The sequence below is a fragment of the Psittacula echo genome (assembly GCF_963264785.1).
Source record: "Psittacula echo genome assembly, chromosome: 4".
In the NCBI taxonomy this organism is placed as follows: Eukaryota; Metazoa; Chordata; class Aves; order Psittaciformes; family Psittacidae; genus Psittacula; species Psittacula echo.
Genome location: NC_137738.1, coordinates 109,000,913 through 109,025,192, shown reverse-complemented (window position 1 = coordinate 109,025,192; position 24,280 = coordinate 109,000,913). Strand labels below are relative to the sequence as shown.

At 40.6% G+C, this 24,280-nt stretch overlaps 1 protein-coding gene across 1 annotated transcript in view; it reads right to left on the bottom strand.

The window, feature by feature from the left end:
• The window catches only part of DTNB (dystrobrevin beta), a gene marked incomplete at its 3' end in the record, with an annotated part of 198,487 nt that overhangs the window by 159,896 nt on the left and 14,311 nt on the right, over positions 1-24,280 (bottom strand). Inside the window, exons 3-6 of the mRNA XM_080615962.1 lie at positions 19,324-19,391; positions 15,429-15,509; positions 13,254-13,467; positions 8,352-8,437 (exon numbers count right to left, since the gene is read on the bottom strand). Of these exons, the coding sequence (XP_080472088.1) occupies positions 8,352-8,437; positions 13,254-13,467; positions 15,429-15,509; positions 19,324-19,390 (448 nt within the window). The 5' untranslated portion in view covers position 19,391. The remainder of the gene's footprint in view (positions 1-8,351; positions 8,438-13,253; positions 13,468-15,428; positions 15,510-19,323; positions 19,392-24,280) is intronic.

Here is a 24,280-nt window from a genome sequence, read left to right as displayed (position 1 = left end):
TGTTCAGTAGTCTTGCGCATACATGGAAAAAGAAAGGGAGGGAGGGTGGTCACATCCAGCAGCAGGGAGAAGAGGGTTTACAAGATTCTCCCCCAAGGCCACGTTCAGCTGTGGGCATGGGAATGGAGGATGCCGCTGAGCCACTCCTGACTGCACAGAACTCAGCTCCTCCAGCCCCTCTACTCCAGGCACTCTACACAACCAGCCCAGAGTCCTCAGCAAAGGCAAAAATACAGAACAAGGTGTGCAGATAACATGGTAAGAAAATGATATCACATAAAACATTGGGACAGCTGTATACAGATATAGCTTAACTGTCCTGGGATCAAAAATCTCTTTGGAAAAGACAAATCACTTAAACAGCAAAACTGATACACCTTGGAGTCCTATTATGCTATAAAGGAAGATTTCTCTAACAGTAGTACTAATATTAGTAAGACCTAAATTTTTCCAAGATGTGACAGATACCAGAATTCTTCACTAGCACTGAATCAACTCTGAGGTTATTTGAGACATCAGCAGGAATTACATATCATAAAGAGGATGCTGACAGAAAATAAGCTTAATTTAAGTTATCAAAACTAGGTCCGTAAAAAACCAGCTATTTCAGAAAGGCATATTTCTAGTGAACTGGCTAAACAGAGAAGCTTGAAGTGAGGGTTTGAAGATCTTGTTGAATAATCTGATGAGCCATATTAGGAATAATGGGGGGAGGGAGAGGGAGAAAAGAAAAAGGAAAGGAGAAAACAGTAGGGAAAATGAGAGGGGAAAAAGAAAAAAAAAAAAAACAAACAGGAAAAAAGAAAAAAATTAAAAAGGGAAAAAAAAAAAAGGGGGGAGGTGTCAGAAGGGGAACACTGTATTTTAGAAAATTAGGCCAGGCAGAAAAATTAAATTTAACCCAAAAACTGAATGTGGAAGAAAAGTCAGGCTCACGATGCACGCAAATGAAAACCATGGAAGCAACTACACCTGATCAGCAAGGCAAACTTACTGAATCCCAACCCATTCTAGATCAGACACTCCCAACCCCAAAATCTGAAGGTCTGGTAATGAATTTGTCAAGCTGAGATGGGTAGATCCAGACTGCAACCTGACAGCACTTGTGTTTAAACAAAGGACAGAAATCTGCTGGGTATTCAGAGCCTATTAATGTGGACTGAGCAGGATGCAAAATTTAAATTATTTTTAAAGAGAAAGTAATTAAAGCTATGGAAATAAACTGAAAATGAGATAAAATAGAACAGGCTTTATCAAGGGTAAATTAAAAAGAAAAAAACAAACCAAAGGCCACTAACTTACATCTCACAGTCATAAAAGTGGGTTTATAGTCAAAGTAAAGTTAAACTCATTAAATTAGCAGGGAAATTGGAAAAGATAAAGATTAGTAGGATATAAAGTCATCTGCCCTTTAAAGGGACAGTAAATTACCCTCAAATAGAAAACCTGAAGCAACCCAGAGTAACAATGTCATTTTTCTCAAGAGCTCCCTCAGGGTTGCAACAGGCAGGTGCTAATAGAGTTTCCCAATGATGAGGTATTACAATTCTCATATAAAATTTCAGTTCAATGCTATTATGATACAAACATTTTTTAATGGCTAGAATAATAAATTTAGAATTATAAACCCCACTGCTCAGTCCCCAAAATACCAATGTAAAATGGCACTTGTGCAACTCACTATTTCCTTTTTTCAAATTCTTGCAGTAAAACTTTTATGCTAAAAACAGAGCTCACAATATCATGTCAAACCTGCCCAGCAGTTCCCTCCAGAGCCTCTCCTCAGCTGCTCATAAGCACCAAAATTGACTGTCTGTGTTTTCCAACCAGGGCATTTGCCTGATGCTTTGAGCAGTTTCAAGTGAAGGCTCCACCATTTCTCCAATGGAGTTAAAACCAAAGTGACAAAACCCTGGCACCCTCATCTTCCAGGATCTTGACCTTGAGCGTACCTTGTGTCACAAAATTCTGATGAAGTTACCAATTTTTATCATACATATTCATAAAATATTTGTTAAATACTAGGTTCAGTATCAGTAAAAGCCAAGAAAATTAATTTAACAGGTGAATTGTTTTGACTGTGCTTTTTGGAGTGTGTGTGGTGTGTGCAGTTTCACTGGCATTAATCCAAAGTATCTATTAAGGTCAAAAAGACAATCCAAGGAAACAGAGGCCAGTCAGCCTGACTTCAGATCCTGGGAAAATCATGCAGCAAATCTTCTTGGTGCACATTCCTGCCTGGGATCCGTCAGTATGGATCTACCAAGGCTAAATAACACCTGACCATCTCCACTGTCTTCTGTGATACCTGAATTTGTAGATACTGTTCATCTCATCTTGAGCAAGGGTTTTTACATTCTATTCCCCACAACATTCCAGTATCCAACCTGGGATATCACAGCCTGCATGGGCAAGTAGCTGGTTGGATGATCAAACATGAAGGGTAGTGGACAATGGGCCAAATCCTATGTGGAGACCAATAACAAGTGGACTACTGCTGGAATCTGTCCTGGGACATGTCCGGCTCCATGTGTCTGTCAGTAACATCTGTGCATGCTTGTTGAGTCACAGATGGTGGCAAACTGGGAGGACCATGTGATATACCCCTGCCAAACAGCAGGACCTGGAACAGCTGGAGGAATGGGCCAGCAAGGACTGTATTAAGTTCAAAAGGATAAATGGAAAGCCCTGCCCATGGGAAGGAAGGGACTCTGGCATCAATCCAGGCTAGGGATCAGCTCTGCCGGAAAGGTCCTTGTGAATTGTGAGATTGCAACATGACCGTAAGCCAGCAGTGCTCACTGGCAGCAAAGTGGCTAAAAACATCCTTGGCTGTATGAACAGGAACTCAACTAGTGGAGGGAAGTGATATTCTCCATGCAGCACATCTTAGACCCCTTTAAGCTACCGTACCCAGTTCTGGGAACCCCCAGCATCAGAGAACTGTTGAGAATCACAGAATATGAAAGACCAACTGAAGTGAGCTCTGTAGAGGGCCACAAGGATGGTCAGCATGATGGAGCACTTGTCCTCTGAGGACAGCCTGAGGAAACAGAAACTGTTCAGCATATAGAAGATAAGCCACTGAGAATAGCACCACCCAAATACTTACACAGACATAACGGAAATGCTTTTGGCGGAAAATTTATCAATTAAGAGTTGGAGACTAGGTATGAGAGAGGTCAGAAGTCTGGGACAGACACTAGAGAGAGCAGAGGATGCAAGAGGCTCCAACAATCAACTACTAGATAGATAAGCATCTGCAGCCGGTCATTGAAGAGATACATATTCTACAGGCATGTACAGATATGTATATATTTATGCCACTGGCAAGCTTTTATCCTGACCAGACAGACAGGCAAACAGAACCAGCTCTGTGGTGCTGTTTGTGTTCACATGGGTATTTCTGTCTGTGTTGATCCATAAGGCTGCATGAAGTGTTCCTAATGGTAACTTATGGCCACCCTGGCCACTGGTGGACTGCAGTAACCCTACCTCTACCAGATTGGCAGGTGTGGTAGCAACTCCTAAAATTTGTTATAAAAAATTGAGATGCAAGAAATCCTGTATAAAACAATAGAATCATAGACTATTGGGTTGGAGGGGACTTTAAAGCTCCTCTAGTTCCAACTCCCTGCCACGGGCAGGGACACCTTCCACTAGACCAGGTTGCTCCAAGCCCCATCCAACCTGGCCTTGAAACTGACAGGGATGGGGCAGCCACAGCTTCTTTGGGCAACCTGTGCCAGGGCCTCATCACCATCACAGAAGAGAACTTCTTCCAAAGATCTCATCTCAGTTTCCCCTCAGTCACTTTAAATCCATTCCCTCTTGTCCTGTCCCTACAGACCTTTGTCAAAAGCCTCTCTGCAGCTTTCTTGTCAGCCCCCTTAGGCACGGGAAGCTACTCTAAGGTCTCTGTGGAGCCTTCTCTTCTCCAGGCTGAACAAGCCCAGCTCTCTCAGCCTGTCTCCATAGCAGACGTACTCCAGCTCTCAGAGCATCCTTGTGGTCTCCTCCAGACTTGCTCCAGTAGTGCAAAATTGTGCACTGAGTTTCTTTAGTTTGAATAGATGTGATACCACAACAAGCCACATATTATTACTACTACTACTACTTTGGTCCACTGATTAGGGCCAAAACAAATAACTTCCCTTTCACCTCACTCCTCCAATAAACAAAATACCCTCTCTTCAAAATCAGCCCCCCACAATTGGGCTAATTCACCTACAACATATTGGTTTTCAGGACCTTTATTATGTGAAACCTAGTATTTAGCAAACATTACTGTATGAATTTTAGGGTGAACTTTAGTAAACACTAAAGGATGATCTAGCACTAGATGGCAAGTGAGAAATAGAAGCTGGTGAGGCAAGGAAGCCCTGGAGCACCCCACAGGTAGAGCCAGTCATTAGAGAAGTCAGCCCTCAAAATGAGCGGGATGGAGTCCTGATTTACGAAAAGTTCTGTTCACAACTTACTTGCAGAAATGACACAGGAGGAAGCACTAATTACCTCACAATGAATCTACTTGAATGACAAAATGAAGTCATTTGAATCCATGAAATTGAACATTTTTACATGGAACTTCGTAGGCTGAAAAACTCTGACAAAAATCATGAAGTCCACAGCAATAAGCTGGCTTTACAACTCTGACCTTGCATGCCACATGAAGGAACTCATTTGCAAGGAATACCATGTCATGGGAAAAAAATCTTTTCCAGGGACAGCAAAGTGGTTGCATTGAACAACTCCCATTTCATATGTGCTGTCAGATACTGTGTGGACTTAAAACCACTCCATTTGCTCACATTTCTAGAGTTTAAAAACCCAAGCCTGTACATATGCAAGTACAGGGACCAAGTTACTATCATTCATATAAATAATGAGGGGAAAAAAAAAAATTACAATTTCCAGAAAGCCTCATGCTTTCTGGAAGCATGGATTCCCCTGGAATCAGGGAAACAAGTAAACTGGAAGCAGAAGGATTTCGGTGATGAAATGGGTCAGTAATCAGAGAGAGGTGGGAAAGACAGAAATGGGAAACAAGAAGACAGCATATTTATAATGATCAAAAGAAATAAAGAATGAGGACAGCTGAGGCATAGCAGGTCAAAAACCTGTTTATCCCAACAGCAGATAGCTCAGGCAAGCACGTTTCCCAGAACATTTCTCCACTCACTGAATATCTGCATTCAGCAGCCTTAAATGAATTTGCCATCAGTGAAATCAGTTCAAGCAGTAATCGAACAGGGTAAACCTTTGATACTGACAATCTCCTTTGGTAAAGTTTAAATAAGGGGGTTTGCTGTTACAGTCTGTCACTGCTGATTTGCCCTTTAGTTCTTGTAGTGGAAGAGGAATGGAACAGCTGTTTTCACCAACACGCTACTCTTGATTTTGTAGAACACTACCCTTCCAGCACCATTTTTCTTTCCAGGTTGAGGAATCTTGCTCTATCTAGTTGCTTTGCAGAATTTGGGGGTTCGATCATGGATCAGTTTACCCAACACCAGTCCTGCTGTCTCCAAGGGGCAAAAGGAGATAGCAGGGCTCACAGAAAGAGCTTTAAGCTAGATTTGAAGGGGGAAAGGTCCTCACTAGAGATAAGCCTGGGGGCAGCAAGCCAGTGTTTGAGAGTGTGCTAGCAAGGTCCTACAGTTTGCTGTCTCTGTGGAGGCAGGATACGGAGATCCATGTGGCAGAAAGATGAAGGGTTATGGATGCATTAGAAACCATGGAAGCACCTGAGAATGGTCACATAGGAATTAGGGCTTCTCTCCACAAACACGTAACAGGATCAATAGCCCAACTGAAATGCACCTTACACCAATGTATGCAGCATGGGCAACAAGCAGGAGTGTTACTGTCCAAAACACATTGAATCATAGAATCATAGAATAGTTAGGGTTGGAAAGGACCTTAAGATCAACTAGTTCCAACCCCCCTGCCATGGGCAGGGACACCTCACACTAAACCATGCCACCCAAGGCCTCATCCAACCTGGCCTTGAACACCACCAAGGATGAAGCATTCACAACCACCCTGGGCAACCCAATTCCAGTGCCTCACCACCCTCACAGTAAAGAATTTCTTCCTTAGATCCAATCTAAACTTCCCCTGTTTAAGTTTGAACCCATTACCCCTTGTCCTGTCACTACAGTCCCTGATGAATAGTCCATCCCCAGCATCCTTGTAGGCCCTCTTCAGATACTGGAAGGCTGCTATGAGGTCTCCATGCAGCCTTCTCTTCTCCAGGCTGAACAGCCCCAACTTTCTCAGCCTGTCTTCATACGGGAGGTGCTCCAGTCCCCTGATCATCCTCGTGGCCCTCCTCTGGACTTGTTGCAACAGTTCCATGTCCTTTTTATGTTGAGGACACCAGAACTGCACACAATACTCCAAGTGAGGTCTCACGAGAGCAAGTAGAGAGGCAGGATCACCTGAAGCTACATGCTCTTTGAAAACAACGCTCCACATCCAAAGGAGTGCGCCAAGAAAAAAGGGACAGCTGATACTGGAGGGAAGACCCCTGAAGTACACTGCAAACTAAAGGTTAGCTGGTAAGATGCAAGAAAACAGGCACAACAACCAGAAACAGAGCGATGCTGTAAGAAGCAGCACTGTTCAGTGAAAGCAGTTAAAAGCCTTTCCTCCAATGTGTATGAACACCAGTTAGGAATTTTTCTAAAGAAGAAAGTTACAGTGGCAAAGAACATGGTAACCCACTGAACAATAAAAATAAAAATAAAAAAAAAAAAAAAAGAAGAAGTTTCAAATGCAATGAAGAAAAGCAGACATTATGAAAAGACAGAGAGAGAACAGTACATTAAATGCACAGATTCTAAGACTAGATACACCTGTTAAATAGGTGTCACTATTAAATGAGGTGTCCTTAAGCCACCTTTTGAATCATTAACTTGAGGCTTAATGCAACTTTCAGAACAATATCTAGATCTTTGTCTGAAAACATCAAAACTTGACTGATCAGTGTAACATTTCATTCCAGTGGTTAACAGACTTTTCCACTAAAAGGTAACACTGCCATTTTCTTGATGTGTTTCGGTACTATCTTGCCAATTCTAGCAATAATGCTACTTTTCTGTCCCAAGCCTGAATTGCTTATCTACTGTCAGCTCCTCAAATCTCATCCTAATTAAATCCAAAATGTAATCTTTTACAGAGGAAATGCAGTCTCTATATTTTTCCTCAGTATTTGATATTGCATATTTTATAGAGGTAATGTATATGTTAAAAATGCTTAAGTATCTTAAATATCCTCTGTCATCTATGCCTGTCCCCTTCATTTAACACTAATCTTTAGCCACCTGCAGCTTTTTTTTTTAATCAGAGTTTTATAGCTGCTACCAGATAAAACCCCTGCATTTCCTGCTACTGAAACATGAGCAGCCTTAATATTAAACATGTGCATACAATTGCTCACTATTTTCCAGACTCTGCCATGTAGTTTCATTCAGCACACTAGTATTTCACATTTGTAAGTTTTAAAGCAAATATAACAAAGAAGCTTAATAGTGTGGAAAAGTCTAAAGACTTATTTACAGTGTGTGACAGCCATAGAGATTAGGAGGAACAAATTGTTACAAGACAACTTTCATGAAGGGAATTTAGGGTGAAGTGAAAATGACAAAACCTGAATAGTAAAATCTGGCACTGACAGCAAAATTAACATCCCAACTTTTTTATTTGAATAAAATATGAAATAAAAAATGAATAAATAAAAATTTGAATAAAATTTTTATTTGAAAAATAAAAACCACCCAGAACCACAGTATACCTTACCACTGGAATACAGAACAAGAATTACTCCTAAAGGACAAACCCCATGTTTATGGATATCACTGATTTTCTACTGATACAGCAGAAGGCTCATGAAGCATGAAAAAAAAGATTGATGAAAGAAGAATTAAAAAAAAATTAGTAAAAGAAGAACTAAGAAGCTGGTGTTACAGAATGAGAAGATGCAGAGAGCACCTCAGGTGAAGCAGAAGACATACAGAAGCCCCTTCACATCCTCAAAACTGGGGCAACGGCAACAAATTTGACATTACTAGCAAAAAAATCAGACCTGAAGTTTTACACTTAAAGAAGTGTCCAAGCATTTAAAAACAACCAAACGTACATATAAAGCTCACTCAGTAACTCAGTACGTTCTATGGCCAGCAGATGGCATGTGTGACAAAACCATTACTACAGCAAGTTCATTTCCGTATAAAGACTGCTGAATAAGCAAAACCAGTTAGCTTTCAAAGCTTAATACCATAAAACATGGCTGGTCATGACAACAAAATATTTCCTAAATGGTTAAATGGTTTCTTTAAAATACTTACATCTGAGTTTGTCCAGTATTTTACCACCACACATGGTTGCTAACATCGCTTTCACCGAAAATACTGTCAGCTTCCCATGGCCCTCACTGTGGAGAAAAAATTACATGGTAAGTAGTTACTACACAGAATGAGAAGTAACAAAAATAATTGAGGCCTAGGAATGAAATGCAAGACAGGCCCTCCATTAACTATTAAGATTTGCCAAAACTTTTTACTATAACTTTAAAACACTGACAATACTAACATTTTTAATAGATTGGAACAGGTAACAAGTGTCTGATCACAAATCAAGTTCTCTTGCACAATTATGAAAAACACACTTGGTAAATGCCAAGGTCTACTCTTGTCTCACATGAAGTTGCTTTAAATTTTCACTCCTTGATCTAAACTCTGATGTTCAAATACACATTTCATTCTAAAACTAGTCCAGTAATTGATAGCTAATGGAGAAGTCATGAGATATCCTGAACCCTATGCCATGTAGAACAGGAATAATGTTAACATTGCTTTATTTTAACTTAATAAAGCTGTCGTGCTATCAGAACATATGGTACATCTGGGGAATCATTTTCTAGTATCAGCAAGAGGAAACAAATTTGTCTCTATGGAAAGTATGCAAAAGCCCATTCAGCACGGTATGATATGTAAAACAGGAACATGTATTCTTCCTGTTAACAGGAAGGAAGATAAAGATGAAATGATGAGGGAATGAATTCACAAGAACCACACGAGGAGGTTTGCTGGGGTGAAGCACAGCACAGTTGATGCTCAGTGCTGGCCCAGGTGGCATGCATCTCTTGAACTTCTGTCTCTTGAACTTCTGTCATTCATAGGACTAAAGACAAGACTCAGAAAACCTCCACTTTATGATATTACAATAGCCACAGAGTAGTGATCTTGGTGTAAGTCCACTGTTACTGTGAAGTCAGTGCAACATCGCTTTAGTGGTGTGTATGGCAAAAGAAATGAGTGTAAACATGGGTAAGAGCTGTTGGAATTCTGAACAACTTACTGCCAAAGAGAAACATACTGAGTCATTATCCTTAACTATAAATTGAAACAGCGGGGCAGACTGACAACCCACCAAGAAAGTTAAAGTGATGGGTAAAAGGAGAAAAAGAATTAAAATAAGTTCAAGTAACGAGTTCTTCCCTGTGAGGGTGGTGAGGCCCTGGCACAGGTTGTCCAGAGAAGCTGTGGCTGCCCCATCCCTGGCAGTGTTCAAGGCTCAGAGCAACCTGGTCTAGTGGAAGGTGTCCCTGCCTGTGGCAGGGGGCTGGAACTGGATGAGCTTTAAGGTCCTCTCCAACCCAAATCAGTCTATGATTCTATAATGAACTGTAATTAACTGTATTGGAAGGATAATTTGTACTATCACGGAAAATACAATGACAGGGAAAATACATGATGGGTGTTAGAACGGATCTAGAAAAACTCCAGACTCAGTGGAAATGAGATGCATACTTAATATTTGCACTTGGATGACTAGCACTTGGAAACTGTTAAAATTAGAATTATTTGAAGTAAATATTGGCTCCTCGTATTGAAGTAGTGACAAGGTCTAATGTCAGTGACAGACGAGCAACCAGATGGAGACATCAGGATGCAACCAAATAACATTTTTCCTCCTTTCACACTCAAAGTTAATATGCAAATATTATCTTCTGCTAACATTTCACACTCCATGGTGAGGGAAAGGCTCTCAACCTTTCTCAGGCTGAGAAGTGCCTGAAATATAACATGTTATTTCTCTAATACAGACTCAAAGTATCTTTCCAACATCCCCTCTACAGAGGCGAGGCAATCTCCTAGAGCTACAATTGCAGGAACAGCTCTGGAGAGCAATAGTGATTCAAAGGCCACCTTTTAACTGTTCTTCAAGCCTTGACCTCCACTTTTATCTGAGCTAATCTTACTAGTTAATTCAAATCTCCTTAAGTTATAGTTTCAGGCCCTTTCTTTCCTTTTTAAGACATCCATTTTATTTCAAATGAAAGTTCAGCTTTGAATTAGTTTCCAGGAAAAACAAGTTACTAAAGTCATCATTATTTCCTCTCAGGACACAAACTTGCCCTTGCAAAGGTATTGTATGGTGCCTTCAGATATTAGGACTGCTTCTGCTGACATTCTGTTTATTAATCAAGAAAAACCTCCAAACTCCTCCCTCTGCAATCTGGTAGAGGTGTTATTAAGCAACACGCCGAAACCCAATTTTCGTACCAATGCAATTCAATCTGCTGAATTCCCCATGGAAATGAAAAAGGGCAAAACTTTCAGTATTATTTTAAAACTCCTATAACAATTAGGAGTTCTGAGGATTCGAAACAGAATTGGAGGACTTGTTTAAAAAAAGACTGGGCCTGTGAGGTTTCTTCAAGTTGCTTGAAGGAAGCATCATCCTCTATGTCTTCCTGACCAGGCGGTCTTTAGCAGACACCCACAGGAACAATGTCCACATCAGTCTTCCTACTGATCCTGACTCCAGCTCCAAGCTGGCTCATCATCTATCCCCAGGCAGAGCTCCATGCACTCCAGCTAATCTCCCGTGTAAAGGGCAACTTCCCTCCTTGTCTGTCGCTCTGAAAGAACCCACTGCAGCACTCCAGTGGTGTCAGCTCTCCTACTGTGTCCTCTCAAGAGAAATCAGACCTCTATTTCTTCCTGTTTGTTCCCCACGCTGCACACCGTACAGCCACTTCAGAGAGTCACCCAGTCATGCTAATTGCCCAGAAAAGGCACAAGGGCTTTCTGCTTAGCACTGATCTGCAGGCATTTCCTTACCTATGCTTGAAATGAGCCCTTTCCAGCTATGCTGTGCTGACTACGAGGCTCTCCTTAATCACATCCCTCCACACCTTGCCCACTAACTCCCTCGCTTGTTTGTTGGTCATTTTCTCCCTCCCCCTTACTGCACACTGCTTTACTGCCAGCATACAGTGTGGTGTGATATCTGCAATTTAAAATGAAACAAGAAGATGGAGCAACTAAACCACTGACAAATTAAATGTGATTTCTAGAAACGATGAAATAACAAATGACTGCCCTGACACAGCCAGACGGGGCCAGGGAATGAGCTCTTGGATACCAATAACGAGTCAGGGACCTTGGAAAGCCCTGAGAGTCTATTGGGAAAAGCAGACCAGGAACAAAGTGTCAAACACCCACGCAAAGCTCTGCAGGAGAAAGCAGCAAAGAACATCGTACCACAGCCATCCTTTCTTAACTCACTGATGATGCTGTACGAGCCATCATTTCTGCACTACGGTCAGGGCTGTTCTATGGATCCCAGTGAAGCGTTCATTGTTGGTGTTTTTCATACTTATCTAACAGAAGAGGCTAGTCAAATCTTTGATTCCTGTACCTATCTGGTGGAACGTTGGTGATGTTACCACCAGCACCATGTTGTAAGAAGCTTAATGCACTATGTGCATTCAAGCAACCACATAGCTACCCCAGTGCTGCCATTCCCGTGCAGTGGGGTACTTCGGGGTTTTTTAAATTAATGTCTGCCATGTTGATGAACTCCTGGAGGGGGAGCCCCAGCCCTGCCTCTCGGCTTATTCCCGATTCTCCCACTGCACAACAGCACAGCATCCCAGCTTCTCTCGCAGCTGCATGTGCCAGCTAGAGGAAGCTAAAGAGAAGCTGTTGTACTATGCTGGGATCCAGCTTGCTGCTTGGATTCCAGAAAAGGCAGAACTTGAAGGGTTGAGGGCAGCAAGGGAGAAAAACATATCTCAACTAAAGCCTCAATCTTTTGAACCAGCTCCTCAAAACATGACTATGTCTATTTTTAAATTCTGTATTTTCTAATGTGACCTGTCTCTAACCAGTACCATCAGCTAACCCTTACAACTTGTCTCACAACTAATAGCAAATGAAAACTCAACAGAGAAAGATACATTTGATTCTGTTGTCGTAGCAGTCTTCCTGCTCTAATCTTTGTGTTGTTTTTATCTGCCCTTAGTGAGACAGGGACTATTTTGAAGTCTTGGACTAATCTGGGGGAAAGCTAGCTCCTTTTGGTAACAATAACAAGTTACATTAGGAAAGGATCAAAGCCTGGACATCACAACAGAACAACTACTGGGCATATTCAGTACTGCAAATTGTCTGGGATGAAACTCCTCAGTCTGTAACACAGTGTCCTGGCCACAAGCAGTTCTCTGCTCCAGGAGAGAGGGCAAAGGCAGAAGAAAGATAAGACTGAAATAATAGCTGGCTGTGAGAAAGATAAGAAAAAAGTAAGAAGTGATAACTGACCATGGAATCAGAGAATCTCCCAGAGACACACCTACTCAGGAAGACTAGCAGATCAAACCTTGAAGAAAGAGGCTGAGAAAGAAACTCATAAACCTGTATGCAAGGAAAAACCTAGACAGGATCCTGAACAAGAAATAAGGCTTCTTCCAGCCAAGAAACAAGAATTAGCCTTTATGGGCTCATAGTATGTTAGATGGGGATGCAAGCTGACTGCCAAAACAAGGTAGCATTATAAAACAGTCTTGTTGATCAGGGTTCAATAAAACACTTTCACTTTTTAAAACAGTGCTATATACCACCATGAGGTTAACATTATGTTCTATCATAGTCTGCAGAACACAGTTTTACTTTGTCTTCAGTTCAGATACACAGCTTACAGCAATCTGCAAGGTCCAGAAGGCACTAACCTATCTTTCTTAATAAATCAATTTTTAAGACAAAGCACCACTGCTGTGGCAACATAAATCTCTGCAGGCACTACTATGATATTAAATATATCTCTGTGTGCGCACAACACAATTCCATGAACTCGAGAAACAGCATGTGGACAGTTTGCCAAAGACTCACGCAGTTGTTGGCTGCTTTCATCTAACTTTAAGAGAAAATTAATTTAAGAATACAACTAGAGGAGTTACTAGCCTGTCATATGCTGCTATCATGAAGTTGAGGAGGAGGCTGATGGATTGCTCTACACTGATTTGGTGAGTAGAAGGAAGGCGTTTGTTTAGCTGGTAGTAGATGGATGAAATAATTGTTTCTAGTCGAGACACGTTGATCTCTGTGTTATGATCCAAAGTGTTAAGGCCATTATCTCGGAAGGCTTCAATCATATTCCAGATATCAACAAGATGAACTAAAAACAAAGGAAAACAAATTAACTTCTATTCTGTAAAGCATGCAAGCTTACTGTTATGGTACTATTTCTGAATACTCTGTTAGCTTTTATTTTGGAATGAACAGTCACTTATTTGTTTTCAAAGTGAGAGACAGACTCTTGATATTCACTCATAGTTTGTGTCAGCTAGTTTAACATAACAGATCTGTGCCCAGATATCTTGTGGGACTTTTATCCCACCTTTAAACATCCAGGTGCTCAGACAGAAAAACTTCATATAAGAGAAAAGCGATCTTCTATCACCATGCAGTGTGTTTCAGCCGTTAGGTAGCATCTTTTGAGGACTTCAGCCACATTCTAAATCTACTGCAAACTGGTTACAATAATTTTGAACATCCTTACGCTAACTAGTAGTTGAGTACTGGAGGAACTTGATGTTCCAGTTAAACTGAGACTGTTTCCAGTTGATCCAGTTGCCAAGTCCAGAGCACAGTACTTTGTAAACATAGGCCTAGAACTCCAAAGAGTTTCCCTAAATTACCCTGCCTTATCTTAGCATCTATCTTAAGATGCATTAACAATACAGAATGTTTTCCAAACCCACGGTATGAGATCTGCAGAACCACATTAAATAATATTTTTTTAATGTTTCAAAGCTTGAAAGATATGCACGATAGTGGGAGAAGACATAGGATCAGCAGTAATCCATCAGTCCAAACTGAGCATGAGCCAACAGTTACTAAGGACAGATTGATTTGCTAACTTCACAAGTTTTGTTAGCTTCCCTAATTAATCAAAAAGGGTCTGAAGTAAGGTGTGATCTTTAACATTTCTTTAATAAAACTTGTCTTTACATTTTTCAAATAAATACCACACAATGATAAAAGACAAGGTAGCTATTTACACCAAGCATATGCCCCAGATGACCCTGTGGTCCAGACAAAGACCATAAACGCACAGCCTCATCTATACCTACATGTACGGTAAAGGTTACTCAAGGCATATGCATTGCATCAGCAAATTGGGCTCAAGGTGTACAATGTACTATAATTAGCATTTCTTAATACCTCTCTACTGATTAAGAGAGATTTTTAATTTAAAAGCATGAATTACAGACCCAGACTAACACTTCTGCACAGGAATGAAAAAGCTGTAATCCATCCATCACACTAAAGGCACCGCAGGTACTGTCACACGGCCCCAAGACACACACCCCCTGGTGCCCGGCCGGCAGAGGTATGGAGAAGCTACAGTGTGCAGTTGCCCATGTCCTCTGCAGGACTGCTCAGCTGTTGTGTCCTCCTCTACACCAGACACACACTAACTCCACTTTTCTGAAAGGAGGGACCGACTCTCGTGTACATTCTTCTGCTCCACTTTTTGCTGTGTCCAATTGAACTCTGGTAGCAGAATGCAAAGTCGTGTCACCTACTCACCCTTGACACAAATCTTTGCTTTGGTGAGCTACCCAAGGCCAAAGGCTCACGGAAAAGAATGACAAAACTTACACTGACTAGTATGGTACAAACTTTAAAGAATCCTTCACAGCTGATACATTTCACATAGGGCACCATGACCAAATCCAGACACTTTCATGCCAGTGATGGGATTAACACATCACCGAACCCATTCCTGTGCCTACTTGTCAGGTGATTTGTGATACATTGTGATGGAACAGGATCTCAAACAGCTCGAGACTGCCTGCAAAAAATACTTAGGGCAACCAAAATACGTCAAGCTGGCCCATACAATTTAAATTTTTGAAACACTAAAAAATAAAACTGAAGATGTTACAGAGCATTGGACAAAGATTGCTGTTTCTTTTTAGTTATATTTTTTAATCTCCGATTCAAGTAACAACTACCATTGTCTGATAAAACGTTTGCTTACTCTTGCTACACTTAAAATTCACAGGGATAGAATATTTGAAACAATCATGCATGAGAAAATTTTGAAGGTAAAGAGTAATTATAACTTACGATTACATCTTTTTTGCACAAACCGCAGTTTACAGGCTGTTCGATACGTTGAAAGTCTGATGACATCAAAATTCTGTGCTCCTATGAATAAAAAAAAGTTTGCGTGTTTCTTTCCTCTGTAACAGACAGCTTACCTGAGAGAATTACTTCAAAACCGGTATGAGTGTTTCTTCATATGCATCATCTTTGTCATATGAACCTGACAAAGATTTTCACTGGATATCTCATGATAAAGTGATTTTCAGCAGCAAATTATAAACTGACCTAAGTTTGACACTGGTATGAGTATCTCAAACAAAAGCAAGGATCAAGCAGTGAGCAGGTAAGGAAGAGGATTGTTCTGCTGTTGGAAGACATGCACACAGGAGATAAGAGGCAAAGGGGGGGGGGGGGTTAGTCGTCTCACCACCACCGCACTGCAGACCCATCAGGAACACGCTTTTGGTTTCCCAAAGAGATTCAGATCAGGTAAGCAGCAGAAGAAATAGCATAAAAGAAAAACATATCTTCACCAACAAAGTTCCACTTCAAGATGTGTGTTATACCTTTGAAGAATGCCACATTGCAGCAGAGGTGAATGCTATTAGCTGCCACCAGTCTGTACCACATCTACCAGTTCCAGCAACTACTCTGAGCATTGCAAACTTGAGGAATTTCAGAAAGTTATGTTAACTCTTTGACAAACAGACCCGTGTTCCTTCTAAACTGACCAAAGATGATAAATCATGTGGGGATGATAAATGACACTGCTTTAAAGTCCAGTATTGATCATTTTAATTTGGAAGGAGCTAACAAGTCAGTCCCATTAATCATAAACCAAATGCCTTTTAAATGGCTCACATTTCAACAGCATCAGTGGCTGTGACCTACAATCAATGCACCTCTAAGGTGTAGGCTGAAATCATCCAGTCGCACATGGGCAGTGGCATTGATGCACATGGCTCCTGTGCCTCTTGTATTCTCAATGGAATGCCCAGAAACAGGATCTGAGGCAGTCTGTCTTTCCCTCAAAAGCCAGAGCCTCAATGAATGGAGAACTGAGAAGCAGGGATAACTGACTTGAAGAATTCAGACTTTTAAAAGATACCTAAAAAAAAAAAAAAGCCCAAACCCACAGCCTCCCAAAGAAGGTATCAGATTACTGTACTGGCAGGGTGGGTCTTGCTCAAAGGTGATAACTTATTCCCTCCTACATTCTGAATTCAGAAACCAACTTGCAAATACCAAATTTGAATTACCTTTATGTATTCACCCACTGACTCACTGATGTAAGTTTAAGAAAATATTCCTGTCTTTGAGATATTTCATTGCAATTTCACAAATACAACACCAAAGCATCTGCTTGTTCTTAGAGACCTAGGTACTCTGTCTCTGAAGAGATGTACAAGGATTATCCTTTTTCATCTGTGATGCAGAAGGGGAGGTGAAAAGGCTCTCAAGATCAGCAAAGAGGCTGACCCAACTTCCAAAGGCTCCCCACAACAGATGACCTGAGTGGCACTAGACTAACTAAATCCAAGAAGTGTTCTGCTTGATAGTATGGTACAACAAACCTAAGCAGATTATTTTCCAGTATCATCTTTAGAAAACTCATCTCAAATATATTTCAGGAAAGTACTTGGCCAGGTAACACAAGCTGGAGTATTCAGATCCAAGGCAACACAAAATAGGTAATTTTGTGTTGTCTATGCAACATTCTTTCAGAACTCTCAGTTAGGGTGCACACTTCTGTCTTTCAAACCACAGAAGGCATTTCCAGAGACCATGAGATTTCACAAAATGCTTAGTCCATATATGTATACAAAATATATGTATATTTATACAGATATAAAAGGTCATTTAACAGCTACAAGCAAAATCAAAAAGTCATCCACCTTCTGTTCTTGTCTTCCTGAATCACATTACCAGAAAAGCTTCAACAAGGTCTTTCTTCTAAACTATCTGAAGTGGGGTCTGTTTTCAAGACAATCTATACAGCCCAGAATCACAGAATGGTGGAGGCCAGAAAGAATGGAGAGAATGGTTGGGCCAGGCTGGAGATCAGTCTGCCCAACATCCCTGCTCAAGCAGGGCCAGCTACAGCAACCTGCCCAAGACTGTATTTAGTTAAGTTTTGAGTATCTGCAACAATGGAGACTCCACAACTTCACTCGGCAACCTCTCCCAATTAAAATGTTTGTTCTCACAGTAGATGGAATTTGCTGCGTTTCAGTTTGTGCCCACTGCCTGGTATTCTGCCACTGGGCTGAGAAAAGTCCAGCTTCATCTTCTTTATACCCTTCCATAAGGTAAACTCAGTATGTTTTCTACACTTCAGAGAAATTTGAACAGCTTGCACAGAATTCTTGCCCATTAGACTACTCCATAAGTATTGCAAAACAAACACACACATCCCTGTGGGTAGCATGTCCAGTGTGGGTGAATACCAAGGTATACTCCTGTCTTGCAGTGAAGAATTATCTAAACACTTGAGCGAATTTGTACGTGGAGCAGCAACAAATGGTCATTGAAAGCATTGATTTTACACATCACACATCTCCGTGTATGAAGCTCATCTAGAAAGGCAAACATTTGTGTGTCTACTTGACAGTGAGATATTCCACCACAGGACAGGTGAAGCTTGAAGCCCTTAGATTTCTCATACTGATACGCTGAAGAGCCTCACAGAGAAAGGTGATTCAGAATGTCTGTGCATCAGCACTTTCCCTGATAGTGAACAGCAAGACCACAGATGCACAGAAACCTCGTATAAAGATAATCAGAAGAATTCATTTGATGATTTAGCCAAAGCTAAAAACTAGCAAGTCAATCTGCACTAAATGACCACAAGATGACTAGAACACTTGAAAGTGATGAGACAAATGTAATACACTGATGTATCATTCAAAGCATTTCTAGTGGACAAGTACTATTGTCGTTTTAAAACATTCTGATAAGGTTTCCCAGGATATCACACACAATTCAGTCACCTTTGCTCAAGTAAAATTGAACAAGGCAGAGAAGAAGGAGAGAGAAGGTGTACAGCAGGCAGACTACAGGAGTTCACTTCTGCCATATGTTGAACAAGCCCAGAGGGACCCGGCTATGAACTCAAACACAGAGCAAGCTGCAAAGCTAGGGAGAAATACTATCTACGACTGCTCTCACATGACAGGAAGCAGACATAAATTAGCCAGGAATGAAACTGTTCTTGAAATTATAAGCTGCTTATAACCACAGTAAGAATGTTACTCTGGAACTCCTTCAATAAAATACCATGAATATATTATTGGTTTAAGACAGCCCTTCACCATCCTATAATTGGAACTACAGGACACACTTGCCTAACTTTGAGTTTAATTCAGTCCTGTGTTCCCATAGGAAGGTAAAATAACACAATGCCATGCAAACATACAGCCTTTCACATCTAACTGCACATATCTTCATAAAAGGCTATGTCTCATTCCTTTAAATTATAATATCTCTGGACAGGCATTTGATTTTTGCAACAATGATTGCCTCTCCTTCAGAGAAAGGTCCTGTGCAAAAAACAACCCCCCAAACCTGTCAAACTGTTTCTCTCCCAAGCCACACCAGCATTGTGGTGCCTTTCTTATTTTTAAGTTAACAGGTGATCTTCCTGTTATCATTAATTATTTTAATAGTTGTCCACAAACTTCAGATATTGCCATATATGAGGAATGTGAACGTTCCTTAAAGAAGGAGCATCACAAAACCTAGTAATGAATTGGTGACCCACCTCGTTTTCTCCTCCTGAGCAGCACCCAGGATACTTTTCACTAGATGAGGCAATGGTTTTATAGAAACAAGATGCAAATGATCTGTTAAAACTATCAAAGTGAAGCTCTCAGTAAAGAATATATCTTCACATTATACCTTCACATTTCTTACTTACTCATTTCCATGAACAGCTGTCTCTTCTCTGCCATTGTCCTCCTCCTCTTCCCACTCTCCTCAATCATTCTGAAGACAAAAATGGCAAATACTGTTTGTGCTAGAATTTCTATTACAAGAGCAACTTACTGTGAACAACATTATTTTATCCCTCAACTGAAACAGTTTGATTATATTTGGTAAATTAGAAGACCAGTAGTTAGACTTCTCTTCATAACAACTGTAATCCATAAGGGAGAGGTACACTTTAGACTTAACAATACCTTTTAAAGAGCACAGGAAGCATTAATTCTAAGCATTTTATTTTATAATCTTCAGTTTACAAAACTCAGAGCACATACATATGTATAGCAGTATCATGTAAAGAATTCATTTGTGTTCAAAGAGATTTTGTTTGCAAAACACAAAGTAAGCAAGACCTTTCCACGAGCAGTCAAGGCAATGAAGACTTCGGTGTTCAGGAGAAAGCATATGGCATTCCGTCCCTGGCTGACAGATTCATAATGCTCCTCTTTCCTGCCCAAGGTTTTTGTGGGGATGTTGGTTCTGGGAGTGTGGGGTTGTGTTGTCTTTAAACAAAAACCTGTAAGAATTCTTTTACCTTTGAAACCTGGAGCTCCAGCTCAAATTGCATTTGTTGGAGAAAAAAAGATCTTAAATATAATTAAGGTGGAAAGAAAAAAAACAAAAAACCCCCCAGAGTTTGGTCACACAGTCCTCCCTATGAGGAAAACAAAATAAAGAAGAGACAACAACATAGTGGAACTTACACTCCAAGGTAAGAAGGCTCAAGAACAATTTAGTACCTCTCACGGCTTACATCACTATGTAGTCCTAATGACAGATGCTAAATTTCAGTCAACTCCAGTGGAAGAAAAAAAAAAAAAACAAACCTTAATTCAGTATCAGTGTAAAATTCCACTTAAAACTACTACAATATGTTATTCTTTGGGCATCAGATTCACCAACTCATTCAATATGTTTTTTAAAGGTTTTTAAAAAAGGGTGGAGAGGGGGCAAAAAACACCAAACACTTATTCTACAATTACAGCAGGAAGCTAGTCAGCTCACCCTCAAGCAACATGGCAGTACGGATTTCATTACGCTTAAATGTCAACCAAGGAAAAGAAAGTCATGTCTTGGCACTTAATATACACTCAATTATTAACAGTTTCTATCAGCAGTTGTCCATTGCCTGCTAATTATTCCCTTGTGAAGATCTCTCAATACATTCATCTCAAAAGCTACCAAAAGCCTTATTCCTTAACTGTTCATAAAAAGAAAATAAGGATATGGTTGCATAAAGTAATCTGCAAGTATATTTTATGTCCTTATTTTTTCCTATGTTAGAAAACCACAGACTCTGAACGAACATGCTTCTGCGTTTTATATTTGTTTTAACATGGATAAACCTCAATGGCAATTTTGCAGATATGTAAAAGCTGGATTCATTTAAAATTAAACAAATACAGGCAAATAGAGTGTCTTATCTTCTCAACCAAGGTTCTTCACAATGCATTATCTCAAGCTGTACTTCACTGCAAACTGCAGCAGGTGTTCAAAGAGCTCGGCATGGGGAAATTGCCTGTGTGATTCATGCTGTTCTCTCACAAGTTCCAGTTATCCTCATACACTGGCCCAAGCCAAAGAGTTTCTGGACCTACTGTTCTCTTTGTTTCCTCATCACATAAGACATGCCTGTGTCATCTTGAAGGATGCCAGATACTGTACGAGCTTTATTTCAAGTGCTAGCACCCTCTAAATTGCACAACAGATGGATTCCAAGGGGTATATTAGCTATTTGAGCTTTTAAGTTGTCTTTAGTAAAGTCTATTTTATCAAGACATAAGGGACAATGGCACCTGAATCTTCTGCAGCACCAAAAAAAAGAAAAACAAACCAAAAAAACAGTACTACTAGATCTTCTTGTCCTTGGGCTTTGGGTGCATGCATCCCTCATCTCATCTGCCTCACCCTCTGCTTCCAAACCAGTCTCATCTAGCTGTAAAGCTGGAACTAGTCCTTGTGATGTCCAACAGCTGGGGAACCTGCCTCACATCAGAGCAGCAAAACAGTGATACTAGAGACACCATAACCATCATTTTCTCTAGCAATTACCTTCCAAAGCCCATGGAGTCCAGCCAAACCCACAAGAGCAGCCACCTACTGTGCCTTCACAGCAGGCACAAAGATGCGATATGTTTTTTCTTGCTGGTTTGGTAGCACAACGTCCAATGCTTCTGTTCCCCACCACCACTCGAGAAGGTGGGCAAGCAGCACAGACGGGACTAAGGAAAGGCCTGAAGGCAGCAGTGAACCAGGGTATGCATATATGCCTACATACATACAACATACCTACAGCAATGAAGCAGTAGGTGTATTTTATTATACATATAATACTGTACATTAAGGGCTGCATTGCTGTCTGGTAACATACATTTAAAGTCATGATATTACCATGACATCAATCTCTTTCCCTACAGACACTTTATGCCTTGCAGGTGTCAGGATTTGAGTGTTTTTTAGAGGTCATTCAAGTTGCACGAACTGGAGTTACAGAACACTATCATACATAATTCACAGCTAAGTAAGTTAGGCTGACCAAGATATATACTTAAAAATGTTTTTAGTAGCTAGCAATACCCTTCATGTTCTCTGCAAAGCAAATGGGTGAATTATCTGTTCAGCAATGTCCTTGAAATGAGATCTGAATAAGCAAACTGGTCTCTCCATGGTTATGAAGTGCTGCAGGGACACATCAACAACACAGGCACAGTCTGACTGACCCATAGCTGAGGAATTGTCCTGTACACATTTTTCAGGCATGGTCTCAGGAGAATCATGTCCTAAGGAATGTTGTCTCAGGACCTCCCCCAAGTCTCTTGCCTTTCCTGAAAGGAGCAAAAGATTGGAAATTCTCATTAGGTGAACAGCTCAATAGTCAGGTACCTGCTCACAAAAAAACCCAAACAAACCAATCAAAACCACTATGTAGATTTCCAAGCTCTCACTGCTGATTCTTTCCAGCTATTATTTGAGAAGTGGTAAACATCTAGGAAATGATCTTTCTGGGCCAGAGTTACACATTCTGAAGACAAACAGTCTGAGTGAAAAGAGAAGAGACAAGGTGGCAGGTATTTGGAAAAGTTGTGGAAATTACATTAGTCATATGAGATCTACTGGAATAATTCACAATCCTGATATTAAAGCCTGAACAATCAGACGCAGGAGGGTCCCTTTACTGATGAAGCTAGGAAGAAGAAAGATATAAAGTCTATATGCACCTTTGCACTTTAAATCTATCTCAAGTTCAAATCAGGAATGAGTTTAAACAAGAATAACTGCAACTATGCTAAGGATGGAAATTGCAGTTCACATCAGAAAACAGGAAAGGTAAACTGCAGTTTGTTCTGCACTGGGTTTTGGTTTGGTTTTGTTAGCTTGAAGGGAGTGGGGGTATTTAGTTTGGGGTTTTGGTGGGGATTTTTTTTTTTCACTGATTGTGAATTGTTGTGTGTTGGAACTGGATGATCTTAGGGTCCTTTCCAACCCTAACTATTCTATGATTCTATGACTCGAGTTATAAGAATTCAGATAAAATGCTAAAGAGGGATACAGAAGAAGCAGCATGCTTAGTCATGCTTAAAAGCCTAAATTAATTTATTGCTATGTTCTGCTAAGAGAATAATAGCACACTGCTGGGCCCAATCCAGCTTGCCAAGGCAGTATCATGCTTCCAACAGGAACCCGAAGCAGATGCACAGGGAAGAATACAAAGGATGTGGAAAACATACAGAAAAACCTCCTAAGGACTTCCTTTCAAGTTCCTAAAGTTTGCTGTGCCAAGACATCCTGAGCCAAAGTGATTCTCTGTGTTTAGTAACCATAACCAGCTTTTTCCCCTCACAAGGCTGTGTTTGTCCCTTTACTGCCCATAAACTTCTGACACTCACAACACCCTCCAGCAAGATTTCCCAAGCGTAAAACCCACAGCTCAAGAAGTAGCCTCCATCCTCCTACCAGATTCACAAACCTCACAGTTCGTCTATTGAGAGGTACAGAACAATCAATCACTATCCACCCTCTCCATGACATTCATGACTTTATAGATCTCCAACCCATCTCCTCCCTAGCTGCTTGTCTTCCACACTGAGAGACCTTAACTTATGTTATCATGCCTTGTACCAAACATTCCCTGTGCTCCTGTGAGCTCAAATCAACACAGGCATGTCAAGAAAACTGAGCAGCCAAGGGAAGGTCAAATGAAAGGGGGAGACTACAGGAATTAACACATATGTAAGTAGGAAAAGCCTTCTCCATTCAGAAAACCACAACAGTGATCAGGAGGTGACATGTAAAGATCAACAGCGGACGGCAGCGTTGCATAGGAATGACTGGATGGCCATGAGCAACAGTGCAGGACACACAGGCCGTCATTGGACTTGGGCAAACTGAGAAATGAGAAGTAGGGACCAAAAGTGCTGCAGAAAGCAGAAAAAAGTTTTTTCAAAATAAAGTCATTTTGAATTGAAATTTTCCTCTACCCATGAACACAGTAATGAAATGCATTTTATTTCTCTGCCTTTCGGAACATGTAGCTACATGTCGTCTGAAGGTACAAATACCAACAAACATTTGAACTTGGAGATGAAGAGCCCATGCAAGAATCAATACAGGTTCAAAAGATGAAATTAAAAGGGAGTTTTAATATAAAACTACCCTAAACATTAATCAGACTTTTATGAAAACAACAGTAAACACTGTATCTTAGTGCATGTATTTGAAGGGGAATGGCTAAGACTGAAAGGGAAGTGTTAAACCCTAACCTCAGTGTTTCTTTCAGCACAGTCTTAAACTGCATACACAAATACCAAAGATACCAGATAGCTTTCTGTGGTTTGGCCATAGTACAACATGCTCAACCTCCATCAAGTCTGAGGCTTTCTAATGTTAGACAG